Below are 27899 nucleotides of genomic sequence, written 5' to 3'. Positions count from 1 at the left end.
GCCTCCTGGGTCCAGGCAATTCTCCTGCCTCAGCCTCCTGAGTAGCTGGGATTACAGGCACGCACCACCATGCCCAGCTAATGTTTTGTATTTTTAGTAGAGACGGGGTTTCACCGTGTTGACCAGGATGGTCTCAATCTCTTGACCTCGTGATCCACCCGCCTCGGCCTCCCAAAGTGCTGGGATTACAGGCTTGAGCCACCGCGCCCGGCTATTTTAACAAATTTTTAAGACTCCCTTTTTGGCCTTACAGGCAGTCTATCAAAGAGAATGTTTTATAAGCTATTCAGAAGGATTTGTTTCCTGATATTGTTGAGGCTTCTCTATTTCTCTGTTAAAACTAATTGTGCTATACTGCCTTCAGTTCCTCTCTTCACTTACTACTATTCTGTCTTGTTTTATTTTTTTATAGTTTTTATTTTTTGAGATGGAGTTTCGCTCTTGTTACCCAGGCTGGAGTGCAATGGCACGATCTCAGCTCACCGCAACCTCCGCCTCCTGGGTTCAGGCAATTCTCCTGCCTCAGCCTCCTGAGTAGCTGGGATTACAGGCACGTGCCACCATGCCCAGCTAATTTTTTGTATTTTTAGTAGAGACGGGGTTTCACCACGTTGACCAGGATGGTCTCGATCTCTTGACCTCGTGATCCACCCGCCTCGGCCTCCCAAAGTGCTGGGATTACAGGCTTGAGCCACCGCGCCCGGCAAAATTAATGACATTTTTAATTTCTATCTTAAAATTTTATATATTTTTGAAACCACATTGCCCGATTTTATGTACATTGTAATCTTTTATTAAATTTTGAACATTAAAAAAAGTTACCTGTCCCAATCTTTATAATATGGCTTTCTCCTGGTATACTTTGAACAATTATCTGGGTAGGATTCTGAGAGGCTTGCAAACATATTCTTAGACTATATCTTTTCTAAAATTTTGTGTTTATTTTTCACTTAAAGAAAACTATTTTATTTCCTAATACTCAGTCATCGCTTGCTACACCTGTTTTTTTTGTTTGTTTTTCTGTGGTACTGCAGTCTCTCAACTGCTGCAACATCTACCTTTGGTCTCAGCAGACTCAAACTGTCATTCAAAGTGTACCACCATACTTTCAGCACTATATGTCATGGGAGACAGAAACCAGTGTCTGGAAGGGTGCCTAAAAGCAAGCAACAAAGTTATAGGAGCCAGTATTTTACTTGTCTTTCTTTAAAAAAATTAAGTTGGAATTTACTTTAAAAAATTTTTTCTGAGGTGTTACTCTGTTGTCGACCCTGGAGTGCAATGGCACAATCTTGGCTCACTGCTACTTCTGCCTCCTGGGTTTTGATTCACCTTTAAGCCACCACACCTGGCTGGTAGTTTACTTATAAGGACATTATATTATATTAGGGAGCAGGAAGAGCTGTGTTGGGTAAATGTATCAAAAAAATTTTTTTGCCTCCTATGTGACTGTTTGCATTGTGCTCACCTTCGGCACATCAAACACTTAACTCATTTATATTGTTTTATTTGATTCTTGTATCTTTTTCTCACAGAAAAATTAGGTGGGCCTGGTGGCTGGTGCCTGTAATGCCAGATACTTCGGGAGGCTGAGGCAGGAGAATTGCTTGAGCCAGGAGGCAGAGGTTACAGTGAGCCAAGATCTTGACAATGTCATGCAACATATTTCTACAATGTTTCTATCTTGCAAATCTAAATCTCAATACACAGTAAACAAGAACCAATTTTTCTGATTTTCTGGCACTTTGCAAACATCACTGTTTTCTTTTTCTGCGTATAACTGCCTCACATACCTCATACAATCTCATTTGGTGGCTGGCTCTTTTCATTTTGCATGTCATCAAACTTTATCTGTATAGTAGTTGGAATATTTCTGGCTTTTTACATCCTAGGTGATATTCCAGTGGTTTTTTTTTTTTTTTTAATTTCATTTTAAATTATGTCTCCTGAATTATTTGGTGACAGAAATTTGCACTGCGTTTACCTATTGGCTTTCAGTAACAATGCTGCAATAATTATGAGTATGCAAATAACTTCATATAATCATATATGTAAAAGTTTACATATGTGCTGCATTGTTTTTTAAGTTCATTTTAAACCATTATAGTCATACCAAATTGTTTTTATTCTATAATTTTGTAATGTATTTTGATATCAGGTCTGTAATGACTTCAACATTGTTCCTTTTATTTTGAAGACTTTGGTTACTTTATTGTCTTTGGAGATTTTATATACTTTTGGGGTTGCTGTTTCTATGTCCTCAAACATGCAATGAGAGATTCTTTAAAAAAAAATTGCATTAAATCTCTAGGTTACATTGAGCAGTATGGACATTTTCAAAATATTATTTCAAGCTTTGAAGATAAGTATACTGAAGAGTGTTGTCTAATTTCTGTATAGCTATAAATTTTTTAGTTTTTGTCTATTGCTTTATACTCATTTCATTTTGGTCATGGAATTTAATTCATAAATTTTCAGTTTTAAAAAATTTGTTAAGACTTATTTTTTTGGCCGGGTGCAATAGCTCATACCTGTAATCCCAGGGTTTTGAGAAGCCGAGGCAGGTAGATCATGAGGTTAAGAGATCGAGACCATCCTGGCCAACATAGTGAAATCCTATTTTTACCAAAAATAAAAAATTAGCTGGGTGTGGTGGTGCACACCTGCAGTCCCAGCTACTCTGGACGCTGAGGCAGGAGAATCACTTGAACCTGGGCAGCAGAGGTTGCAGTGAGCCAAAATATATAAACTCTGAAACAGAAAGACTTATTGTCACTTTATTATTTGATTCTTTTAGCTTTGTTTCTCATTATCTCTCTTAATTTGTATCTTTTTTATTTGTATGTTGATATGCTTTTATTTCTTTCTTGTTTTGTGTTGCTATGCAACTATGTTCTTTGTGCTACTGTGGGGATTATATAAAACCTCCAAAAGATGTAACATATTTCAGTCTGGTAAAAGAAAAAAAAACACTAGTTGCATGCAAATTTTTTCTCATCTGCTCTCAAATTTGTCATTGATGTTTCAAATGATATCTTTTTAGGTTGTATGTTCATTAACAGATGTTTATAATGATTTCTATGCTTTTAACTTTCAATTTTTAGAGAATTAAAAATTTTTCTGGGCCAGGCGCAGTGGCTCACGCCTGTAATCCCAGGACTTTGGGAGGCCGAGGCGGGTGGATCACGAGGTCAAGAGATCGAGACCATCCTGGTCAAAATGGTGAAACCCCGTCTCTACTAAAAAATACAAAAAATTAGCTGGGCATGGTGGCGCGTGCCTGTAATCCCAGCTACTCAGGAGGCTGAGGCAGAAGAATTGCCTGAACCCAGGAGGCGGAGGTTGCGTTGAGCCGAGATCGTGCCATTGCACTCCAGCCTGGGTAACAAGAGCTAAACTCCGTCTCAAAAAAAAAAACAAAAAATAAAATTTCTGTACCATCATGCTTTAAAAATCAATTTTTGTGTTTGTGTATTTCTTTTCCAGAAAATGTGTTTTTATACGATTATGTGTTTTGTTGAATCACACTATTTTCATTGGAAGCAACTGCTTTCAGCACCTTTTATATGTAAGGCAGTGCCAATACACTTTTTCAGAACTTGGTTAGTTTTGAAGGTTTTAAAAAATTTATTTGGCAGGACAGATTTGCTGATGGTATTATAGTCACTTGATAGCCATGTATATATTTAGGGTTTTGACTATATCAGACAGTACCCTTCTGGCCTGCAAAATTTTTGTTGACAGTTTACTGGCTATCTCATAAGATTATGCTTGCCAATGACACATCACTTTTATCTTGCAGGTTCCAAGATTCTCTTTTTGTCTGTGAGTTTTGAAATTGTGCTTATATATGTTTATTATAAATATCCTAGTTTGTTTTTTGAGTTTCATTTTTATGTCATTTCTTTTTTCAGGATGTTTGTTACTGTTTTTGATATTTTTTACCTTCATAATTTCTGTTTTTTGATATTTTACATATTTTTGTTCTTATCCTCATTTTTCTAACTTTCTGTAGTTCTATTTTACTCACTGAATATTATTTATTTTCAATTTTTATTTTTTTGAGACGGAGTTTCGCTTTTGTTACCCAGGCTGGAGTGCAATGGCGCGATCTCGGCTCACTGCAACCTTCACCTCCTGGGTTCAGTCAATTCTCCTGCCTCAGCCTCCTGAGTAGCTGGGATTACAGGCATGCGCCACCATGCCCAGCTGATTTTTTGTATTTTTAGTAGAGACGGGGTTTCACCATGTTGACCAGGATGGTCTCGATCTCTTGACCTCGTGATCCACCTGCCTCGGCCTCCCAAAGTGCTGGGATTACAGGCTTGAGCCACCGCGCCCGGCCTATTTTCAATTTTTAAAATTAATGTATATTTTTATGGCATCTGAAACTTTTATAATATTTTTGATAAAACCATATTATCCTATTTTGTATACATTGTAATCTTTGATTGTAATTTGGACATTAAAAAAAAGCTTTGTTGTGGCATAATTTCAACAATTGTCTTGGTTAGAGATTCTGGAAGTCTCTGAAACATTTTCCTAGAATGTGTCTTGTCTACCATTTTGGGTTTATTTTTTAGCTAAAAAAGTTTCTTTTCTTTTTTTTGGCGGGGGGAGGGGCGGCGGGCAGGCAGACAAAGTCTTGCTCTGCCTCCCAGAGTGAAGTTCAGTGGCATGATTTTGGCTCACTGCAACCTCTGCTTCCTGGGTTCCAGCAGTTCTCTCACCTCAGCCTCCTAAGTAGCTGGGAATACAGGTGTGTGCTACCACACCGGGCTTGTTTTGTTTTTTTGTTTTGTTTTAGTAGACATGGAGTTTCACCATGTTGGCCAGGGTGCTCTCAAAACTCATGACTTCAAGTGATCCACCAGCCTTGGCCTCCCAAAGTGCTACGATTACAGACGTGAACCACCACACCTGGCCTATTTGGGTGTTTTCCTAACAACAGTCAGTAATCCCTGGCTACACCTGTTTTTTGTGTGTGGCACTGCAGCCTCTCTGCTGCTGTAACATTTAGCTTTGGTGTTATTCCAAAGTATACCACCATTTCTTTAAGCACCATATGTCAGAAGAGCCAGAAACCAGTGTCTAGAAAGGCCCTTAGAAGCAAGTAATAAACATATATGTGCCAGTATTTTACTTGTCTTTTAAAAAAGAAACCATAAGTTGGCAGTTACTTGGAAAGGCACTATGTTATTATATTGGGGAGCAGGAAGAGCTGTGTTGGGTAAATGTAACAGACTTTTCTTTTTCTTCTCTGTCACTCTCTGTTGTGTTCAGCTGGGGTACTTCCCACACTTCACTCATTTATAAATTTTCCTCAGCTGTATTTTTGTTATGTTTTTGTTACATTTACATGTCTATTGAAAATTAGGACCTTTGGTATTTTGCTGTGCCATCTTGTATATGTAGTTTGTATAATTTTATGGGTTAGATTTATAAAGCATATTTGTCTGAGTCTAGTAAATGGGGCAATTTGTTATTTTTATTTCTTTCAGTTATATATTCTCATTTTGCCCAAGACCTTTGGCCAGAGCAGGGCATAAAAGATTCTTTCCAAGAAGTCATATTGAGAAGATATAGAAAATGTGGACATGAAGATTTACAGTTAAGAACAGGATGTAAAAGTGTGGATGAGTGTAATCTGCACAAAGAAGGTTATAATGAACTAAACCAGTGTTTGACAACTACCCAGAGTGAAATATTTCAATGTGATCAATATATGAACGTCTTTTATAAATTTTCAAATTCAAATATACATGAGATAAGATATACTGGAAAGAAACCTTTCAAATGTAAAAAATGTGACAAATCGTTTTGCAGGCTTTTACACCTAACTCAACATATAAGCACTCATACCAGGGAGAATTCTTACCAATGTGAAGAATGTGGTAAAGTCTTTAACTGGTTCTCAACCTTTACTAGACACAGGAGAATCCATACTGGAGAGAAGCCCTACAATTGTGAAGAATGTGGCAAAGCCTTTAGTGTATTATCAAACCTTACTAGACATAAGAGAATTCATGGTGGAGAAAAACCCTACAAATGTGAAGAATGTGGCAAAGATTTTAAAGAGTACTCGCACCTTACTACACATAAGAGTATTCATACTGGAGAAAAACCCTACAAATGTGGAGAATGTGGCAAAGCCTTTAGGGTACTCTCAATACTTACTAATCATAAGGTAATTCATACTGGAGAGAAACCCTACAAATGTGAAGAATGTGGCAAAGCTTTTTACCTATCCTCACACCTTACATCACATAAGATATTTCATACTCGAGAGAAATCCTACAAATGTGAAGAATGTGGCAAAGCTTTTTACAGATCCTCACACCTTACTACACATAAAAGAATTCATACTGGAGAGAAACCCTACAAATGTGAAGAATGTGGCAAAGCCTTTAGGGTACTCTCAATCCTAACTAATCATAAGGTAATTCATACGGGAGAGAAACCCTACAAATGTGAAGAATGTGGCAAAGCCTTTAACCGGTTCCCAAAACTTACTGCACACAAGGTAATTCATACTGGAGAGAAACCCTACAAATGTGAAGAATGTGGCAAAGCCTTTAGGGTACTCTCAATCCTTACTAGACATAAGAGAATTCATGGTGAGAGAAAACCCTACAAATGTGAAGAATGTGGCAAAGATTTTAAACAGTACTCACACCTTACTACACATAAGAGTATTCATACTGGAGAGAAACCCTACAAATGTGAAGAATGTGGCAAAGCCTTTAGGGTACTCTCAATACTTACTAGACATAAAATAATTCACAGCGGAGAAAAACCTTACAAATGTGAAGAATGTGGCAAAGCTTTTAACAGGTACTCACACCTTACTATACATAAGAGAATTCACACTGGAGAGAAATCATAAAATGTGAAGAATGGCAAAGCTGTTAACTGATACTCACCCCTAGTACACATAAGGCAATTCATGTTAGAGAGAAATCCTACAAATGTGAAGACTGTGACAAAGGTTTCCATTCATTCTCATACCTTAAGATTATTCATACTGGAGAGAAATTCTACAAATGTGAAGAATGTGGAAAAGGCTTCATTGGTCCTCCACCCTTACTAAACATAAAATAATTCATACCAGAGAGAAATCATATAAATATCAAGAATGTGATAAAGTTTTAACCACTGCTCAACCCTGACCACTAAGATAATTCATGCTGGAGGGAAGTCCTACACGTCTCAAAGCTTTTTATTGATTCTCATGCCTTACTAAACATAAAATAATTCATATAGGAGAGCAATCATACAAATGTATAGAATGTGGCAAAGCTTTTAACAAATTCTCATCTATTACTAAACATAATTTATACTGAAGAGGAAAACCTATAAATGTGAGGAATGTGGCAAAGCTTTTAACCAGTGCCCCAAATTTACTGCACATAAGATAATTTATACTGGAGAGAAGCCCTACACATGTAAAAAAAAATGTGGCAAAGCTTTTAACCAATCTTCAACCCTTACTACACATGATAATTCATGCTGGAGGGAAACCCTACAAATGTGAAGAAGTGGCAAAGGTTTTAACCAATCCTCAAATCTTACTAAACACAGGATGACTCATACTGGAGAAAAATCTTACAAATGTGGAGAATGTGGTAGGTAAAACCTTTATCCAGTCCTCAACTCCTACTAAACATAATTCATACTGGAGAGAAAACTTACAAATGTGAACAGTGTGGCAAAGCCTTTTTTTTTTCTTTGAGACGGAGTTTCGCTCTTGTTACCCAGGCTGGAGGGTAATGGCGCGATCTCGGCTCACCGCAACCTCCGCCTCCTGGGTTCAGGCAGTTCTCCTGCCTCAGCCTCCTGTGTAGCTGGGACTACAGGCACACGCCCCCATGCCCAGCTAATTTTTTGTATTTTTAGTAGAGACGGGGTTTCACCGTGTTGACCAGGATGGTCTCGATCTCTTGACCTTGTGATCCACCCGCCTCGGCCTCCCAAAGTGCTGGGATTACAGGCGTGAGCCACCACGTCCGGCCGTGGCAAAGCTTTTAACCAGTCCTCAAACCATACTGAACAAAATGATTCACAGAGGAGAAAAACCTGACATATGTGAAGAATGTGACAATACCTTTAACCAGTTCTCAATTCTTACTAAACATAAAAAAATTCACACTGGAGAGAAATCCTATGAATGTGAAAAATATGGCAAAGCCTGTAACTAGTCCTCAGTTCTTAAAAGACATGGAGAGAAACTCTACAAAGCAGGAAGATGTGACAATGCTTTTGAAAACACCTAAATCTTTTGTAACCATTAAAAGAAATCATATTGATGAGATTTCATATTGGTTATAACAACAATACATTTTACCCTAAAGAATGTTATATAAATTAATACATAATGAGATATTACTCATTTATGAACTGGCATTATTAATAGTTAAATATTTGTATTACACAAAATAATCTACAAATATAATGCAACCTCTGGCATTACTAGCAATATCAGAACTTTAAAAAATTATGTCAAAATTAAATTTTAGTGATTAAAAACAGAATAAAAATTTAACCTACACAAACAATATTCTTTAACTTACTTGTAGTTGACAGCTACTAGCACAAAAAATCATTAGCAATGTTAATCCATCATGTTACGAAATAGTACACAGTTACCATCTTTTACTATACCCTTGAGTAAGGTGGAAGAGGTTAAAGTTTGTGGCATAATAACACTTCACTGAATGATCAATAGTATTTAACATGTTAAAATTGTTGAATTAAACACGCATAATCTAAAATTTTAAAAATGTAATGTATTATATAAAAGTACAATTAGTACAAACACTAATTTTAAATAAAATTAAACGTTTTCTTCTCATGATAATGCATATTACTCTAAAAACCTACCTCATTCATCACTCAATAAGTTGACTCCAAAGAACCTCTCCATTTAGATTTTCATTATGCATTTTACATTTTAATATCTTTATTTTTCTATAAAAAAGATTAATGCCCACCTAATAGAATCTCTTGCCAGGTGTGGCTCACGCCTGTAATCCCAGCACTTTGGGAGACTGAGGTGGGTAGATCATGAGGTCAGGAGTTCAAGACTAGCCTGGCCAACATGGTGAAACCCTGTCTCTGCTGAAAATAAAAAAATTAGTTGTGCATCATGGCAGGTACCTGTATTCCCAACTACTTGGGAGGCTGAGGCAGGAGAATTGCTTGAAAGTGGAAGGCAGAGGTTGCAGTGAGCCAAGATCCTGCCACTGCACTCCAGCCTGGGCAAACGAGTGGAACTCCAACTCAAAAAAACAAATAATAAAACAAAATGAATCTCTCATATCTTTGATGCAGAAACAATTGATCCCATGCTTTCACATGGGAATCCAATAGGAATGAAGAAACAGTAGGAAATAATTTCAGAGTTGAATGATATCATTATTCTTTTCAAAATACCTGTAATCCTTTTCAAGAAATATGCTTTAGATGTAATTATAACTGCAAAAAACCTTCTGATCCTCTTGAAGTTATATACAAGGCTGGGTTTAGTGGCTCACGCCTGGAATCCCAGCACTTTGGGAGGCCAAGGTGGGTATCACGAGGTCATGAGATCAAGACCATCCTGGCCAACATGGTGAAACCCCATCTCTACCAAAACATATATTTAAAAAATTAGCAGCGCCTGGTGGCACACACCTGTAGAACCAACTACTTGGGGCGGGGGGGGGTGGCGCAGAGGAATTGCTTGAACTCAGGAGGCAGAGGTTGCAGTGAGCTGAGATTGAGCCACTGCAACTGCACTCCAGTCTGGCAACAGAGCAAGACTCTGTCTCAAAAAAAAAAAAAAAAAAAGTTATATACAAATAATTTTTCTACCAACTTAGTTTTAGATTTCCTATACTCAGCACTCTGATTTAGTATATCTGAAGTATCAGTGACATACATTTCTACCATAATTTATCTGATACTTGCATAGACTTAATTATAGATTAATTTTTTTTTTTTTTTTTTTTTACTTTTACTGTATCTGGAAAAATATATTCTAGTATGAATGAACACTCTTTATTTGGTGAGTGTGATGAAGTTTCACTCTTGTTGCCCAGACTGGAGTACAATGGCACAATCTGCTCACCGCAACCTCCACCTCTCGGGTTCCAGAGATTCTCCTGCCTCAGCCTCCCAAGTTTGATTGGATTACAGGCATGCACCACCATACCCAGCTAACTTTTTTTTTCTTAGTAGAGATGTCGTTTCTCCATTGGTCTTGAACTCTCGACCTCAGGTGATCTGGCTGCCTTGGCCTCTTAAAGTGCTGGAGTTACAGGCATGAGCCACAGTGCCTGGCCCTTGATTATTTTTATTTTTTGGAGGAGTCTTGCTGTGTCGCCCAGTCTGCAGTGTAGTGGTAAAATCTGGGGTCACTGCAAACTGCTTCTCGAGTTCAATCTCCTGCCTCAGCCTCCCGAGTAGCTGGAACTACAGGCCTACACCACCATGCCCAGCTAATTCTTTGTAGTTTTAGTAGAGTCTGGTTTCACTGTATTGCCCAGGCTGGTCTTGAGCTCCTGAGCTCAGGCAATCCACCTGCCTCAGCCTCCCAAAGTGCTGAAATTACAAGTATGAGATACCATGCCTGGCCTCAGATAAGACTTTTAAAGGCTGGGCATGGTGGCTCATGCCTGTAACCCCAGCACTTTGGGAGGCCAAGGCAGGTGGATCATGAGGTCTAGAGATCCAAACCATCCAGGCCAACGTGGTGAAACACCATCTCTACTAAAAATGCAAAAAATTAGCTGGGTGTGATGTCATGAGCCTGTAGTCCCAGTTGCTCAGGAGGCCAAGGCAGGAGGATCACTTGAACTAGGGAGGCAGAGGTTGCAGTAAGCTTAGATTACACCACTGCACTGCAGCCTGGCAACAGGGCAAGACTCTGTCTCAAAAATAAATAAATAAATAAATAAATTCAGTCTTCTATTAGTTCAGTGCATGCAGTTAATCCATGTTGTGCTTCACATTCACAAACTTTTCAGCTCTCCATGAAGTCTGAAATTTTTTCCCTCTACTATGATGTCACAATCTTCAAAATTACCAGACACTTGCATTCAAGAGCACCTGTTAGAGTTTCATAGCTGATTATAAAACCACCTTCTAAAGAGGACCAAAACAATACAACAATTGTCTGTGAATGACAAAAAGTTTTAGGGCAGCCATAGTCAAAAGACATAATTGACATGAAAATTTATTTACCTCTGTGGCACATAATAATTTAACATAACAATTATAATTATTGCTGATGATGTATACTAAGTCATATAAGAATTATAAGAGTTCCCCAAAATTTCGGAACACATACCAATAATGTATTTATATAAATGCAGCCAAAGAAACCAAACACCATTCCATATTTGGCAATGCTTTTTGTATTATTTTTATAAGATACAAGCAAAGTTATGTTATTTTTAAACTTTAGAGAACATAATATTTAAAGGATTAATTAGGTAAGAGAAATTCATAATTTATCATTTGATTTTGGAAAGTTTGATGGAACTTTGTTCCACAGAAAGAATCTCAGACAAATAATCAAAATTTTTAAACACTTGATATCACAGGTCATTGTAAAGTAAGTCATTTATTTGACCAAAGTGATACTCAAAGACTTTGAAAACAAAAAATGAGAAAAACCTTCATTCTTTGGGAGAGATTATTGCCAAAAAATAATCTCTAATAAAACAGCATATGGTGGCCGGGCGCGGTGGCTCAAGCCTGTAATCCCAGCACTTTGGGAGGCCGAGACGGGTGGATCACAAGGTCAAGAGATCGAGACCATCCTGGTCAACATGGTGAAACCCCGTCTCTACTAAAAATACAAAAAATTAGCTGGGCATGGTGGTGCGTGCCTGTAATCCCAGTTACTCAGGAGGCTGAGGCAGGAGAATTGCCTGAACCCAGGAGGCGGAGGTTGCGGTGAGCCGAGATAGCGCCATTGCACTCCAGCCTGGGTAACATGAGTGAAACTCCGTCTCAAAAAAAAAAAAAAAAAAAAAAAAAATGCATAAAGCCAATTCAATTTGTTTTTCAAAATGTTATAAACAATTTATAAAGTTTTAATCTTGACCATAAGATATAACTTCTATAAGCCCATTAGAACCTTTAATAAGGAGTCAGCTAATGTTTCAAGAAAACCTTGTTAATCTCACACAGAGACCACTAGTCTGGTCTTGCATCAGTGTGCCTTTGACATGAATAATTAATTTACAGAAAAACTAAACTTATATCTGTAAAAATCAGTTCTTACAGTCTCACATGCCCACCTCTTCTGTGATATTCCCTGGGCCTTGAGGAGTTGAATAGTTTTAATTTCATCTCATCTGCTGAGAAGGTGGCTCGTAGTTAAGACTATTTTCATCTAGGACAGTATTGCAGGCCAGACCCTACTTAACCTAATAATGAAAAAGGTCAGAATCTAATTTGAAAAGAATTCATGTAAGGTCAGATATTAAGGATGGACACCAGATAACAGATTTAAGCTACCCTGAATATGTATTCCAATTTGTAGCCATTACAAGTCTGTCTTTTTGAAACAGTGCAAAGGCAGATTCTAAGTTGTTTTTGTTCCTTTTTAGATGAAGTTTTGCTCCTGTTGCCCAGGCTAGAATTCAATGGTGCAGTCTTGGCTCATCACAACCTCGGCCTCCCAGGTTCAAGTGATTCTCCTGCCTCAGTCTTTGAAGTAGCTGGGATTACAGACATGCACCACCACACCTGGCTAATTTTGTATTTTTTTTTTTTTTGAGACGGAGTTTCACTCATGTTACCCAGGCTGGAGTGCAATGGCGCGATCTCGGCTCACCGCAACCTCCGCCTCCTGGGTTCAGGCAATTCTCCTGCCTCAGCCTCCTGAGTAGCTGGGATTACAGGCACGCACCACCATGCCCAGCTAATGTTTTGTATTTTTAGTAGAGACGGGGTTTCACCATGTTGACCAGGATGGTCTCGATCTCTTGACCTCGCGATCCACCCGCCTTGGCCTCCCAAAGTTCTGGGATTACAGGCTTGAGCCACCGCGCCCGGCTTAATTTTGTATTTTTAGTAGAGACGGGTTTCTTCATGTTTGTCAAGCTAGTCTAGAACTCCTGACCTCAGGGATTGCTGGAGCCCAGGAGTACTGGGCTGTCGTGGGCTGTCCTGCGCTATGCTGATCGGGTGTCTGCACTAAGTTCGGCATCAATATGGTGACCTCCCAGGAGTGGGTGACCACCAGGTTGCCTAAGGAGGTCAGAAACAGAGCAGGTCAAAGCTCCCATGTTGATCAGTAGCGGGATCCTGCCAGTGAATATCCACTGCACTCCAGCCTGGGCAACATAGTGAGACCCTGTCTCTTAAAAAACAAAACAAGGGCCGGGCGCGGTGGCTCACGCCTGTAATCCTAGCACTTTGGGAGGCCGAGGCGGGTGGATCACGAGGTCAGGAGATCGAGACCATCCTGGTCAACATGGTGAAACCCCGTCTCTACTAAAAATACAAAAATCAGCTGGGCATGGTGGCGTGTGCCTGTAATCCCAGCTACTCAGGAGGCTGAGGCAGGAGAATTGCCTGGACCCAGGAGGCGGAGGTTGCAGTGAGCCGAGATCGCGCCATTGCACTCCAGCCTGCGGAACAACAGCGAAACTCCGTCTCAAAAAAACAAACAAACAAACAAACAAACAAACAAACAAGAAAAAAACTCCTGACCTCAGGTGATCTGCCCACCTCAGCCTTCCAAAGTGCTAGGATTACAGGTGTGAGCCACTGTGCCCAACTGTTTCTAAGTTGTTTACCAAGAATTGACATGAAAAATTTTGGTAGGCCGGGCGCGGTAGCTCACGCCTATAATCCCAGCACTTTGGGAGGCCGAGGCAGGTAGATCATGAGGTCAAGAGATCGAGACCATCCTGGTCAACATGGTGAAACCCCGTCTCTACTAAAATACAAAAATTATCTGGGCATGGTGGCGTGTGCCTGTAGTCCCAGCTACTCAGGCGGCTGAGGCAGGAGAATTGCCTGAACCCAGGAGGCGGAGGTTGCGGTGAGCCGAGATCGTGCCATTGCACTCCAGCCTGGGTAACGAGCGAAACTGTCTCAAAAAAAAAAAAAAAAAAATTGGTAAATTGATTGCATATTGATTAGCTACATATATTTCTTTGTTTTATATATTCTACAAAAATATAAATAATGGGTCAGACAGCTAGTCAGAAACAAATGTTTTTAAGCAATTGCTCCTGGGCACAGATGTGGGGTGAGATTTACCCCTCATACTCTCATCTCTCTGGGCTTGATAAATTATGCAGACCTCAAAGAGCTAGACTGCTCTGAGCTACTTTTGCACCACCTTGCTCAGGACACACAAACCATTAACAACCAACAAATTAAAAATTCTGGGCTGGGCTTAGTGGCTCACACCTGTAATCCCAGCACTTTGAGAGGCTGAGGTGAGCAGATTATGAGGTCAGGAGATCAAGACCATCCTGGCCAACATGGTAAAATCCTGTATGTACTAAAAATACAAAAAGTAGCTGGGCATGGTGGCACACACCTGTAGTCCCTGCTGCTTGGGAGGCTGAGGCAGGAGAATCACTTGAACCTGGGAGAAAGAGGTTATAGTGAGCCAAGATTGTGCCACTGCACTTCAGCCTGGTAACAGAGCAAGACTCAAAAAAAAAAAAAAAAAAAAAAAAAAAAAAAATTGCCAAGCAAGCAAAAAACCTAATGCCTGGACATGCCCTCCAGGGCCCTGGCTTTCTACCTACTTTTCCCACCCTGTACTCAGCTGCCCTTACACACATACATACTGTATCACAGAACTAACAAAACCACTCCACCAGCCACTGAAAGAGGAGCCACAGAAAGACCAAGAAACACAGCGTGGCCACCTTTTACTACCCTAGAATGTACTAACAGCCATAGTTAGCATTCAGGAGCTGTTTATTTCTATCTTCACAGTAGTCTAAACAATTTTAAGGCCGGGCGCGGTGGCTCACGCCTGTAATCCCAGCACTTTGTGAGGCCGAGGCGGGTGGATCACGAGGTCAAGAGATCGAGACCATCCTGGTCAACATAGTGAAACCCCGTCTCTACTAAAAATACAAAAATCAGCTGGGCATGGTGGCGTGTGCCTGTAATCCCAGCTACTCAGGAGGCTGAGGCAGGAGAATTGCCTGAACCCAGGAGGCAGACGTTGCGGTGAGCCGAGATCGGGCCATTGCACTCCAGCCTGGGTAACAAGAGTGAAACTCCGTCTCAAAAAAAAAAAAATTTTAAACAGGCCAGCCATGGTGGCTCATACTTATAATCCCAGCACTTCAGGAGGCCAAGGCAGGTGAATCACTTGAGGCTAGGAGTTCGAGACCAGCCTGGCCAACATGGCAAAACCCTGTCTCTACTAAAAATACAAAAAAATTAGCCAGGTGTTGTGGCGGGTGCCTGTAATCCCAGCTACTGGAAGGCTGAGGCAGGAGAATCACTTGAACCTGGGAGGCAGAGGTTTCTGTGAGCAAAGATTGCACCACTGCACTCCAGCCTGGGTGACAAGAATGAAACTCTCTCTCGGGGAAAAAAAAAAAAAACAGCCGGGCGCGGTGGCTCAAGCCTGTAATCCCAGCACTTTGGGAGGCCGAGGCGGGTAGATCACGAGGTCAAGAGATCGAGACCATCCTGGTCAACATGGTGAAACCCCGTCTCTACTAAAATTACAAAAAATTAGCTGGGCATGGTGGTGCGTGCCTGTAATCCCAGCTACTCAGGAGGCTGAAGCAGAATTGCCTGAACCCAGGAGGCGGAGGTTGCGGTGAGCCGAGATCGCGCCATTGCACTCCAGCCTGGGTAACATGAGTGAAACTTCGTCTCAGAAAAAAAAAAAAAAACCAACCAAACAGTCACAGTATAGACTGGCTGAAAGCTGGTGCTTGGAACATCTCACAACCCCCAAGAGCTTAGTGCTAAAGTCACAGGTACATAGCTGCTCACCTGACACCCAAATAAAACAACTCTTACCAAAAAAAAAAAAAAAAAAAAGTCCCGGCCATGCGTGATGGCTTACACTTGTAATCCCAGCACTTTGGGAGGCTGAGTCAGGTATATCACCTGAAGTTTGGGAGTTCGAGACCAGCATGACCAACAAAGAGAAACCCTGACTCTAGTAAAACTACAAAATTGGCCAGGCATGGTATCACATGCCTGTACTCCCAGCTACTCAAGAGGCTGAGGCAGGAGAATCGAACTCAGGAGGTGGAGGCTGCATTGATCCGATATTGCACCACTGCACTCCAGCCTCAGTGACAGATCAAGACTCCATCCCCCCCCCAAAAAAAAAGAAAAAGAAAAAAGAAATACTAAAGACAGTTCTAAAAATCAAGACTAAAAAAAGACCAGAGTGTGGCTAAGCATACATGACCCCATCAAGTTTCCAAAGAAAAACCTCAATTCAAAGATGTCCTGGTAAGGCATTGGTACGTATGTAAGATAAAATGAGAAAAAGCGTTAAGATTTTTGACAGTGGAATGTAAGGGAATTACTTTTTACTTTTCTCTCATGTAAAATATTTACAAATAGCAAGTATTTTTAAAAGTGTCATCCACTGCTCTGTGAAAAAGTGATTAATTAAAATACTGTTTCTGAAAGGTACAATAAAGGAAAAAAATAGCTGATAATGTTGTGAATTAAAGGGGAGAAGTTAGCTTTGGGGAATGTTGGAAAGAAACTGGAAATTCAAGATTTTGCTGCGCTGGGAACAGTGGCTCATGCCTGTAATCCCAGCACTTTGGAAGGCCAAGGCAGGCAGATCACAAGGTCAGGAGATTAGACCATCCTGGCTAACATGGTGAAACCCTGTCTCTACTAAAAATACAAAAAATTAGCCGGGAGTGGTGGCACACGCCTGTAGTCCCAGCTACTCAGGAGGCTGAGGCAGGAGAATCATGTAAACCTGAGAGGCAGAGGTTGCAGCTAGCCGAGATCTCACTACTCCACTCCAGCCTGGGTGACAGAGAGACACTTGTCTCAAAAGCGTAACAAAAGGCCGGGCGTGGTGGCTCAAGCCTGTAATCCCAGCACTTTGGGAGGCCGAGGCGGGTGGATCACGAGGTCAAGAGATCGAGACCATCCTGGTCAACATGGTGAAACCCCGTCTCTACTAAAAATACCAAAAAAAAACATTAGCTGGGCATGGTGGCACGTGCCTGTAATCCCAGCTACTCAGGAGGCTGAGGCAGGAGAATTGCCTGAACCCAGGAGGCGGAGGTTGCGGTGAGCCGAGATCGCGCCATTGCACTCCAGCCTGGGTAACAAGAGTGAAACTCCGTCTCAAAAAAAACAAAACAAACAAACAAAAAAAAGTAACAAAACAAAAAAAGCAAAAACCAAACAAAACAAAACAGATTTTACTGTAAGCCTGGCAAATCCTGACAAGGCTGAACAGAACAGAGTAGTGGATTTGAGAACCTACTTGCCACACATTTGGAAAATGCAGGGGGACACCAGTGCCTCTGATTAAAGTTAAAATAATTAAATAGCAGGTAATTCCACTGAAGTGGCTCTAGTGGTCTAGGTTCCTATTCAACAACAGAACAACAACAAAATCTGGCTCAAATGTCTTGTTTGTAAGTTACTACCTTAAGAGAAAACAAAATTCAGGCTTAACCATAAATCTCCTATTAATCTGATTACATAACTAAAACATGTTCTCCTGGACACTGCAAATGAAGCGACTACCTAACTGTACATGATCAATGATTTAATTTGCTTTGCTTCGCCGCAGTATAGCAGCCTTTTCTTCAAGACCCTCTGGTAGCCCCCAAACCACAAACTGTTGGTCGTGGTGGCTCACGCCTGAAATCCCAGCACTTTGGGAGGCCGAAGTGGGCAAATCAGCTGCGGTTGGGTGTTCAAGACCAGCCTGACTAACATGGAGAAACCCTTCTCTACTAAAAATGCAAAACTAGCTGCGCGTGGTGGTGCGTGCCTATGAGCCCAGCTATTCAGGAGTCTGAGGCAGGACAATCACTTGAACCTGGGAGGCGGAGGTTGCGGTAAGCCGAGATCGCGCCATTGCACTCCGGCTTGGGCAACAAGAGGGAAACTCCATCTCAAAACAAAACAAACCCACAAACCACACCCGGGGACTGTCCCATTGATTAATCACTGTGCATATTATGTCTTTTTGTTTGTTTTTTAAATTAGAAACGGGGTTTCACCATGTTAGCTAGGATGGTCTCGATCTCCTGACCTTGTGATCCGCCCGCCTTGGCCTCCCAAAGTGCTGGGATTACAGGCGTGAGCCACTGCGTCCAGCCTTGTTTTTCAGACGGAGTTTCGCTGTCACCCAGGCTGGAACATAGTGGCGCAATCTTGGCTTGCCATAGCCTCCCCCTCACAGGTTCAAGCAATTCTCCTGCCTCAGCCTCCCAAGTAGCTGGGATTACAGGCCTATGCCACCACGCCCAGCTAATTTTTTTTCGTATTTTTAGTAGAGACGGGGTTTCTCCATGTTGGTCAGGCTGGTCTGGAACTCCCGACCTCAGGTGATCCGCCCACCTCGGCCTCCCAAAATGGTGAGATTACAGGCGTGAGCCACCGCTCCTGGCCAATTTTTGTATTTTTAGTAGAGACAGGGTTTCACTATGTTGGTCATGTTGGTCTCGAACTGATGACCTCGTGATCCGCTCCCCCCTCCCTCCTCCCCTCGGCCTCCGAAAGTGTTGGGATTACAGGCGTTAACTACCGCGCCCACCCATATTAACCTGTTAATGTTTTAATGGTGCTTCAGTTTATTTTTGAACAGGGTAAAGCAGGAACTGGGGACCCCACAGACCACTGCTCCTTCCACGCAGGAGCCCTGCACACCCAGTCGGGATCTTGCCCTGATGATATTCCCCTCATCACCTCACAACCTGGGGAAGATGCGGGGCTGCGGGCGCAGAGCTGCGCAAAGAGGGCTACAGGCTGGGGCTAAAGCCGCTGTGCTGAAACGGGACAGGACCCCAGGGGTCCCTGCACCGGGGGAGACAGAGGGCTGAGCTGCGAAAAACGGGCGATCCCAGACTCCGTCCCGCCACCGCCATTTCTGGGGGGTTCTGAAGAGGCCTCCCCAATCTCCGGACGACGCCCTGCTTTGCACACTCACCATTTCTCGGCTTCAGAAATGTCCTGGAGTCTATGAATCTTCCAACACCATGAAGTCACAGAGCGATGGGAGCTGAGGCTGTGGCAGAATCACTGAGACCTCCGGGAAAGAGAACACAGGGAAGCGAAGAACTAAACTGACCTCCGAGTGGAGCCAGAGACAAAGTCCCCGCCAGGCACTGGGAGCCGCCCCTTCCTCTCTGACTGTGAACCTGATTGGACAGTTCCCTCCCCGGCGCCCTCAATGGATAGAGCTCCGGGTCCACGCCCTCAGTTCTGGAGTGACAGAAAATGCGACCAGACATTGCATTGAATAAGGCGAGAGTGACAGGCTTTTGGCTTCAGTCATTTTCAATAAGGGCTTTCTCTCTGCGCTGGGTCCACCTGTGCCCAGGGTTATTTTTAAATCCTGTGTAGGCCGGGCTTGGTGCCTCAGGCCTCTCATTCCAGCACTTTGGGAGGCCAAGGTGGGTGGATCACAAGATCAGGAGTTCGAGACTATTCTAGCCTGGCCAATATGGTAAAACCCCGTCTCTACTAAAAATACAAAAATTAGCGGGGCATGGTTATGCGCGCCTGTAGTCCCAGCTACGTGGGAAGCTGAGGCAGGAGAATCGCTTGAACCCGGGAGGCAGAGGTTGTAGTGAGCCGAGATCGCGCCGCACTGCTTTCCAGCCTGGTAAGAAAGTGAGACTCCATCTCAAAAAAACAAAGAAACAAAAATCTTGTGTAGAAGGTTGTGCAATTGATAAATTTTATTCATACACACGTATTTTTTTTAATAGGGTAAAATAGGCCGGGCGTGGTGGCTCGCGCCTGTAATTCAAGCACTTTGGAGGGCAACGCGGGCGGATCACCTGAGGTTGGGAGTTCAAGACCAGCCTGACCAAAATGGTGAAACCCCGTCTTTATATAAAAAAAAAAAAAAAAAAAAAATGGTTAAAATAGGGACTGGGGACCCCACAGACCACAGCTTTTTCTGTGCTGGAGCCCTGCACACCCAGTTGGCGTCTTTCCTCGATGACCTTCTCCTCATTGCCTCACAACCTGGGGAAGATGCGGGGCTGCGGGTGCAGAGCCGTGCAAAGAGGGCTACAGGCTGGGGCTAAAGCCGTTGTGCTGAAACGGGACAGGACGTTGCTCACAAATGGAAACATGGTAATAACAGTTATTTTAATATTTAACATTTCATAAGCTTTCTGGCCTCTGGTCTTTTGAGTAGGCAACCTGGGATTTTAAAAGAAAAGCAGGGGGCCGGGCGCGGTGGCTCACGCCTATAATCCCAGCACTTTGGGAGGCCGGGTGGATCACGAGGTCAAGAAATCGAGACCATCCTGGTCAACATGGTGAAACCCTGTCTTACTAAAAATACAAAAATTAGCTGGGCATGGTGGCGCGCGCCTGTAATCCCAGCTACTCGAGAGGCTGAGGCAGGAGAATTGCTTGAACCCAGGAGGCGGAGGTTGCGGTGAGCCGAGTTCGTGCCATTGCACTCCAGCCTGGGTAACAAGAGTGAAACTCCCTCTCAAAAAAAAATAAAAAAAAGAAAGAAAGAAAAGAAAAGCAGGGCTGGGCGTGGTGGCTCACACCGGTAATCCCAGCACTTTGGGAGGCCAAGGTGGGCGGATCACCTGAGGCCCAGGCTGCTCTCTATGTCCCCACCTGCCTGTGCCCCCTCACTTGCCTGCTGTCAGAGCCCTAGCATGGAGAAGGAGGGTGCCACCCTGTGAGCCTGAGGGAGCTGTGTCTGACTGGGGCTTCTGCCTGGGGTTTTGCAAAAAGCTACCTGTGAATATAGTTTGCCCAGATACCTTGTTTTAAAGGGAGTGGGCATGAACTAGCAAGTGTAGCATCCCCACAGCCCATTAAAAATGTTTTCTTGTTTTTAAAACATCCCATTTCTATATTGCATTAGAATAAAGTAAGTTTCTATAAACTGCTGCTCCAGCCTTCCCTGTGTGTTCTGTCACCCAGTCTCATTTGATTGTGAGGGCTGTAGTCAGATATGTTACTAAGAGAGAAATATGTGTAAATTAGATCATATTGACAGTTATAATGCCAGTTTTTTTTTTTTTTTTTTTTGAGACGGAGTTTTGCTCTTGTTACCCAGGCTGGAGTGCAATGGCGCGATCTCGGCTCACCGCAACCTCCGCCTCCTGGGTTAAGGCAATTCTCCTGCCTCAGCCTCCTGAGTAGCTGGGATTACAGGCACGCGCCACCATGCCCAGCTAATGTTTTGTATTTTTAGTAGAGACGGGGTTTCACCATGTTGACCAGGATGGTCTCTATCTCTTGACCTCGTGATCCACCCGCCTCGGCCTCCCAAAGTGCTGGGATTACAGGCTTGAGCCACCACGCCCGGCCTTATAATGCCACTTGAATGGGAAGTAAGAGTGTGGAGTCACAGGTACTCAGTTGGAATTTACCCACACCATTTACTAGGCTCATGAGAGTGTGGCACAGGTGAACATCACCTGTCATTTGTGACAGAAGAAAAAAAGGCTAAGGCCTGGAGTGGTGGCTCACTCCTGTAATCCCAGCACTTTGGGAGGCCAAGGCAGGTGGATCATGAGGTCAGGAGTTCAAGACCAACCTGGCTAACATAGTGAAACCCTGCCTCCACTACAATACAAAATTAGCCAGGTGTGATTGCATGCACCTGTAATCCCAGCTACTCGGGAGCCTGAGGCAGGAGAATTGCTTGAACTTGGGAGGTGGAAATAGTGGTGAGCTGAGATTGCACCACTGCACTCTCAGGAAAAAGGCTGGAGGAGAAATGCTAGGCTGTGGGGCTAGGCCCTGAGCATGCTGGACCTGTTAGCTCACTGAACATCTAACTGCCCTGTCAGGTGATTTGAGATAAAGGAATTAGCCAGCACTCTCCAGAAGTCCTGCTGTGCTGGGAGAATGGAGGAGGGCCTATATCTTGCCATTCTAGGGTAGCTTTTATAGGAAGCTGGATTCTCTTGGAGAGCTCATGAGATGGGAGGAAGGCAATACCCCCAGCTAGACCTCAGGGACAGAGCCTGAGAAGTAAGAGAGGGTGTGTGGAGGTGACCTGATCCTATGTGACGGGACTTCACAGCAATTACAGCTGGTGGCTGCTGCTCAGCCATCCCTCTCCAGAGCAGCCAGGTCCTCAGCCTCATGTATAGCTAAATGTCCTTTGGAGTGTTTGGATCGTCCTTCATGTCTTAGAAATTCTGAAAAATAGAAAACCAACAAATTCCAATTCTAATGTCTGTTAGTTTCTCTGAGTCAACTGGGAAAAGATGTCTTTCACGTTGAAGTTTGAGTGACACGGAGGGACAGCCACCAGTGTCGTGGCCATAGAAACTCCTGCGTGCTTCCTGCCCCAGTGTGATTTGCAGCCTCGTGGTTGTGTTTTCCTAAACATGCTTTCCTCTGGCCTTGTCCAGTGAATGTGGTTCATATGGTTAACATCACTTCTTGAGGGGTCACCATGGAAAGCTGAGAATGGATTGGGTTTAGGTACCCTGTGACTCCTTGTCACCGGAGAGGCCCATTTTTCCTGACTGATTCATTAACTGTATTAGTGCCTGTCAGATACCTTTGGACAAATCAGCTGACAATGGGCTGTGGTTTTCTAAAGGAAACAAAAACTTTAGATGTGAAATTCTCTTTTTCTCCTTCACCTTTTTTTAGGTGAAATATTTCTTTTTTTTTTTTTTTTTTTTTTGCGCTCGTCTTTTTTGTTTTTTTTGAGGCAGAGTTTTGCTCTTGTTGTTGTTCAGGCTGGAGTGCAGTGCCACAATCTCGGCTCATTGCAACCTCTGCCTACCGGGAGCAAGTGATTCTCCTGCCTCAGCCTCCTGAGTAGCTGGGATTACAGGCACGTGTCACTCCACTCAGCTAATTTTGTATTTTTAGTAGAGATGGGGTTTCACTATGTTGGCCAGGTGGGTCTCGAACTCCTGACCTCATGTGATAAGCCCGCCTCAGCCTCCCAGATTGCTGAGATTACAGGCATGAGCCACTGCGCCCAGCCTCAATTTTTCTTTAAAAATTGGCAAATGGTGGTATCTCAGCATACTTAATGTGAGAATTGTCATGTGGCTGGGAGCGGTGGCTCACAACTATAATCCTAGCACTTTCAGAGGCTGAGGCAGGCAGATAACTTGAAGTCAGGAGTTCAAAACCAGACTGACCAACATGGTCAAACCCTGTCTCTACCATAAAATACAAAAATGAGTCAGGCGTAGCGGTGGGTGCCAGTACTCCCAGCTACTTGGGAGGGTAAGATGGGAGAATCTCTTGAACCCAGGAGGCAGAGGTTGTAGTGAACCGAGATCATGCTGCTACACCCCAGCTTGTGTGACAGAGAGAGACTCCATCGCAAAAAAATAAAAAAGAAACAAAGAAAAAGAAAAACAACTCCATAAAAAAGTGAATACAATAGGACCAGGCTCAGTGGCTCACGCCTGTAACTCCAGCACTTTGGCGGGCCAAGGTGGGTAGATCACTTGAGGTCAGGAGTTCAAGACCGGCCTAGCCAACATGGTAAAACCTCATCTCGATTAAAAATACAAAATATCGCTGGGTGCCATGGCTCACGTTTGGAATCCCAGCACTTTGGGAGGCTGAGGCATGAGGATCACCTGAGGTAGGGATTTCAAGACCAGTCTGACCAACATGGAGAAATCCTGTATGACTACTAAAAATACAATATTAGCCAGGTGTGGTGGCACATGCCTATAATCCCAGCTACTCAGGAGGCTGAGGGAGGAGAATCACTTGAATTTGGGAGGTGAAGGTTTTTTTTTTTTTTTTTTTGAGACGGAGTTTCGCTCTTGTTACCCAGGCTGGAGTGCAATGGTGCGATCTCGGCTCACCGCAACCTCCGCCTCCTGGGTTCAGGCAATTCTCCTGCCTCAGCCTCCTGAGTAGCTGGGATTACAGGCATGCGCCACCATGCCCAGCTAATTTTTTGTATTTTTAGTAGAGACGGGGTTTCACCGTGTTGACCATGATGGTCTCGATCTCTTGACCTCGTGATCCACCCACCTCGGCCTCCCAAAGTGCTGGGATTACAGGCGTGAGCCACCGCGCCCGGCCAAGGTGAAGGTTTTGGTGAGCTGAGATTGCACCATTGCACTACACCCTGGTCAACAAGAGCAAAACTCCGTCTTAAAATATATACACATATATATATATAATATTATATATACGTAAATATATATATAATATATATACACACATATGTGTATGTGTATATATGTATATACATATATACGTGTGTATATACACACACACACACACACATATATATATATATATATATATATTAGCTGGGCATGGTGGTGGACACCTGTAATCCCAGCTACTAGAGAAGCTGAGGCAAGAGAATTGCTTAAACCTAGAAGGTGGAGGTGGTTTCAGTGAGCCAGGATCCTGCCACTGAACTCCGGCCTGGATGACAGAGCAATATTGCATCTCTTTTTTTTTTTTTAAGACGGGGTTTCACCATGTTGGTCAGGCCGGTCTTGAATGCCCGACCTCAGGTGATCTGCCCGCCTTGGCCTCCAAAGTGCTTGGATTACAGGCATGAGCCACCACGCCCGGCCAATACAGCATCTCAAAAAAAAAAAGAGTTGGGGAAGAACATGAACAGAAGTGTATCAAAAGAAAACCTACCTGTGGTCAACAATCATTGATTATGAAAGAAATGCAAATCATAATTTCAATGAGATATTATTTCACGGCAGTCAGAAAGGCTATTTTTAGTAAGTTAAAAAAATAACAGATGCTGATGAGGCTGTGGAAATAAATAAATGTTTATATACTGTTGGTGGGAGTGTAAATTAGTTCAGCCATTGTTGAAGACAGTGTGATGATTTTATTTATTTATTTTTTTGAGACGGAGTTTTGCTCTTGTTGCCCAAGCTGGAGTGCAAATGGCATGATCTCGGCTCACTGAAACCTCCACATCCCGGGTTCAAGTGATTCTTCTGCCTCAGCCTCCTGAGTAGCTGGGATTCCAGGCACATGACACCATGCCCGGCTAATTTTGGTATTTTTAGCGGAGATGGGGTTTCGCTGTAGGGTCCAACCCTACTGGGTCTAAAGGATGTTCTCTATGGGCGCGGAAACGAGAAACTGTAGAAATAAAGACACAATACACTGAGATCAAGGGAAAAGGGTTGTGTCCAGGGGACCACTGCCACCAGTTCTCGAGACCGGCAGTGGCCCCAAGTGCCTGGACATTTCTGACTTTTATTGGATACAAAGCAGGGGGGCACTGTAAGTAGGATGAACCATCCACAGTTATTGATAGGGTCAAGCAAATCATGTGTCTAAGGAACAAGGAGGCCCAGGGCTTTCAAGTAGTCGAAGCAGAGGGAAATGAAATTCGTCAGCACTTTATGTTGTGCCTGTCACGTAAGATCAACGGCTTCAAGAATTATGCTGCTTCTTTTGTTTTTTAAATGAATGAGAGGTTCTTATGTTACCCAGGCTGGCCTCGAATGCATAGCCTCACCTCCTCAAGCGCCAGGACAACTGTCGTGAGCCACTGCGGCTTGAATTATGCTTCTTCTTACTGATATCTGCAAAAGAGGAACCAGGTGCAGAGTCAGGGAGTAAAAGTAGACACAGATTGTAACCAAACATAGCACAGCACCACATAGAGGCAATTAAGTCCCTGAATAACTGTGGGTTGGGCTGACTGACAACAGTCCTTCCACAAGAGTGTGGGGTAGTAGAGTGTTCTCCAGCTCACCCAAGGACAGGGGATGTTCCCTTCCATGGTCTGCTGAGTAGCAGGTGCTTCCCCAAGCACTGGTGCTACCACAAAGATTTTAGAAGCCCTCCAGCAACCCTTATGGGGATGTGATAGAGGGCTTTGTTTTGGCATTCAACAGGTTACCCCTGCTGACCGCCACCAGTTGATGTTTGACAGGTATTAATGCCCTTGCCTCGTGGCCATATCTCATAGTGTCCTTTACCAGATCCTGACACAGCAACCTGAACGTTCCTAGATCATTTTACATAAAGTACAAGAAGGCTTTAATCAAGGCTAAATATTCAATAAGATGAGTATCTAAGCACTCATGATACTTATTCTTAACTATATTCTTCTTTCTTTCTATTTTTTTTTTAAAGGTGGGGTTTCACCATTATGGCCAGGCTGGTCTTGAACTCCTGACCTCAGGTGATCCACCCACCTCGGCCTCCCAAAGTGCTAGGATTACAGGCATGAGCCACAGCGCCCAGCCAACTATATTCTTCTTTCTATATTCTATTTATTAAACGGGAACTGACTGAGGCTTCAGTCTCCTGCTTTGGCACTTACGAGGCCTTCCACCCACATTTCACCATGTTGGCCAGGCTGGTCTAGAATTCCTGACCTCAGGTGATCCACCCACCTATGCCTCCCAAAGTGCTGGGATTACAGGCATGAACCACCATGCCAGGTCCAGTGTGATGAGCAATCCCATTACTGGGTATATACTCAAAAATATATAAATTCTATTATAAATACACATCCACACGTATGTTCACTGCAGCATCATCCACCGTAGCAAACACATGGACTCAACCTAAATTTCCATCAATGATAGACTGGACAAAAAAAATGTGGTACACATTCACCATGAAATACTATGCAGCCAGAAGAAAAATGAGGTTATGCCCTTTGCAGAGATGTGGATGGAGCTGGAGGCCATTGTCCTTAGCAAACTAACACAGGAACAGAAAACCAAATACCGCATGTTCTCACTTATGAGTGAGAGGTAAATAATGAGAACACACAGACACAGGCACAGGAACTGCCGGGAACTCTTGACCAGCAAAAGGGTTCCAACCTGAATGGGAAGTGTGCAGGAAAAAAGAAGACAGAAAGCGGGGCCAGGAAGGATGAAGAGACAGTGCGCAATCATCAACTTTATTTCTCAAGGCTCAGAATATATATGCATTTTTAGGGTCTGATTGACGTCTTGGTAAGGAGAGAAACAAGTAGCTAAATCATCAATTCCATGCAATAAATTGACAGCTAAGCAATAGGTGGTTATAGAAGATAATAGTATCTTTGGTGCTCATAAGCAAGTTTCTGTAGCAAAAAACCTTGTTCCTCATGAATGCAGGCCATCTGGTTTCGCCCGTCTGGTTATCTTTTAACTAGATTCTCCTTTTTCTTTTGTCCTCGACTTCCCTCTCTTGACTTCCCTCTGCCTGGAGGCCCTGCTCCTGGGCTCAACCTCCCGTATAGTGAATACCTGCTCTGAGGTATTCACACGGGAGGGCTCCCAACAGGTCCCCCTCTTTTATTTTTTAGTTGCAACTCGTACAAGCCAAGTTGCAGCTGACGGAGGGAGGAGAACAGGAGTCGAACAACTAAAGGTAAAAGGAGAACCAAAAGGAGGGCCAAAACCCCTAAGCCAATTAAGGACGAAAAGGATGGTAAATTTGACCACTGCACCCATGAGAACAATGTATTCACAATGTCTTTAGCTATATTGGCATCTACAGGAAGTTGTTCTCTAGAAGCATCAATTGCATGAATTTGTTTTTGCAATTTATACATATCTAAAGACAAATTATTATGAGACCATATACCTTGCTAATGGGCCTTAACCAAAGGCCATTGCCATTCAGAGGCATTATATTCCTTATTAGTCACACAAATGAAAGTAAATTCAGCATGGCACTGAAGTGCAAGACGATTTTGTATATTATACACTTTGTCTCCAAGAAGAGCGACAGTTTCTTCTAAGGCATTTAACTTTGCTTCTAATTTCTTATCTATATCC

General features: G+C 43.0%; 2 protein-coding genes and 1 long non-coding RNA gene across 11 annotated transcripts in view; 1 reads left to right on the top strand and 2 right to left on the bottom strand.

Moving 5' to 3' along the window:
• Positions 1–19352, bottom strand: part of LOC116543884 — a 40104-nt gene extending 20752 nt beyond the window's left edge. The window contains exon 1 of the long non-coding RNA XR_004265738.1: positions 19133–19352. This is a non-coding gene — a long non-coding RNA (uncharacterized LOC116543884). The remainder of the gene's footprint in view (positions 1–19132) is intronic.
• Positions 1–27899, bottom strand: part of LOC116543866 (zinc finger protein 429-like) — a 785602-nt gene that overhangs the window by 265066 nt on the left and 492637 nt on the right. The window lies entirely within an intron of this gene.
• Positions 1–27899, top strand: part of LOC116543870 (zinc finger protein 430-like) — a 123787-nt gene that overhangs the window by 52313 nt on the left and 43575 nt on the right. For 4 of the 9 annotated variants that reach the window (XM_032269824.1, XM_032269822.1, XM_032269826.1 and 1 more), the window contains one exon: positions 5502–6960. The exons of 2 other annotated variants lie outside the window; for them this stretch is intronic. In XM_032269824.1, the coding sequence (XP_032125715.1) occupies positions 5502–6886 (1385 nt within the window). In that variant the 3' untranslated portion in view covers positions 6887–6960. Of the gene's footprint in view, positions 1–5501; positions 6961–7353; positions 7715–8049; positions 8473–27899 lie in introns of those variants that run through there. 3 more of the 9 variants (XM_032269831.1, XM_032269823.1, XM_032269827.1) reach the window with 3 other exon arrangements.

Source organism: Sapajus apella, unplaced genomic scaffold, assembly GCF_009761245.1.
Source record: "Sapajus apella isolate SASKATOON/1434 unplaced genomic scaffold, GSC_monkey_1.0 scaffold199, whole genome shotgun sequence".
Classification (NCBI taxonomy): Eukaryota; Metazoa; Chordata; class Mammalia; order Primates; family Cebidae; genus Sapajus; species Sapajus apella.
The sequence above is the reverse complement of the archived record's forward strand: the minus strand, read 5'-3'. Positions and strand labels throughout refer to the sequence as shown.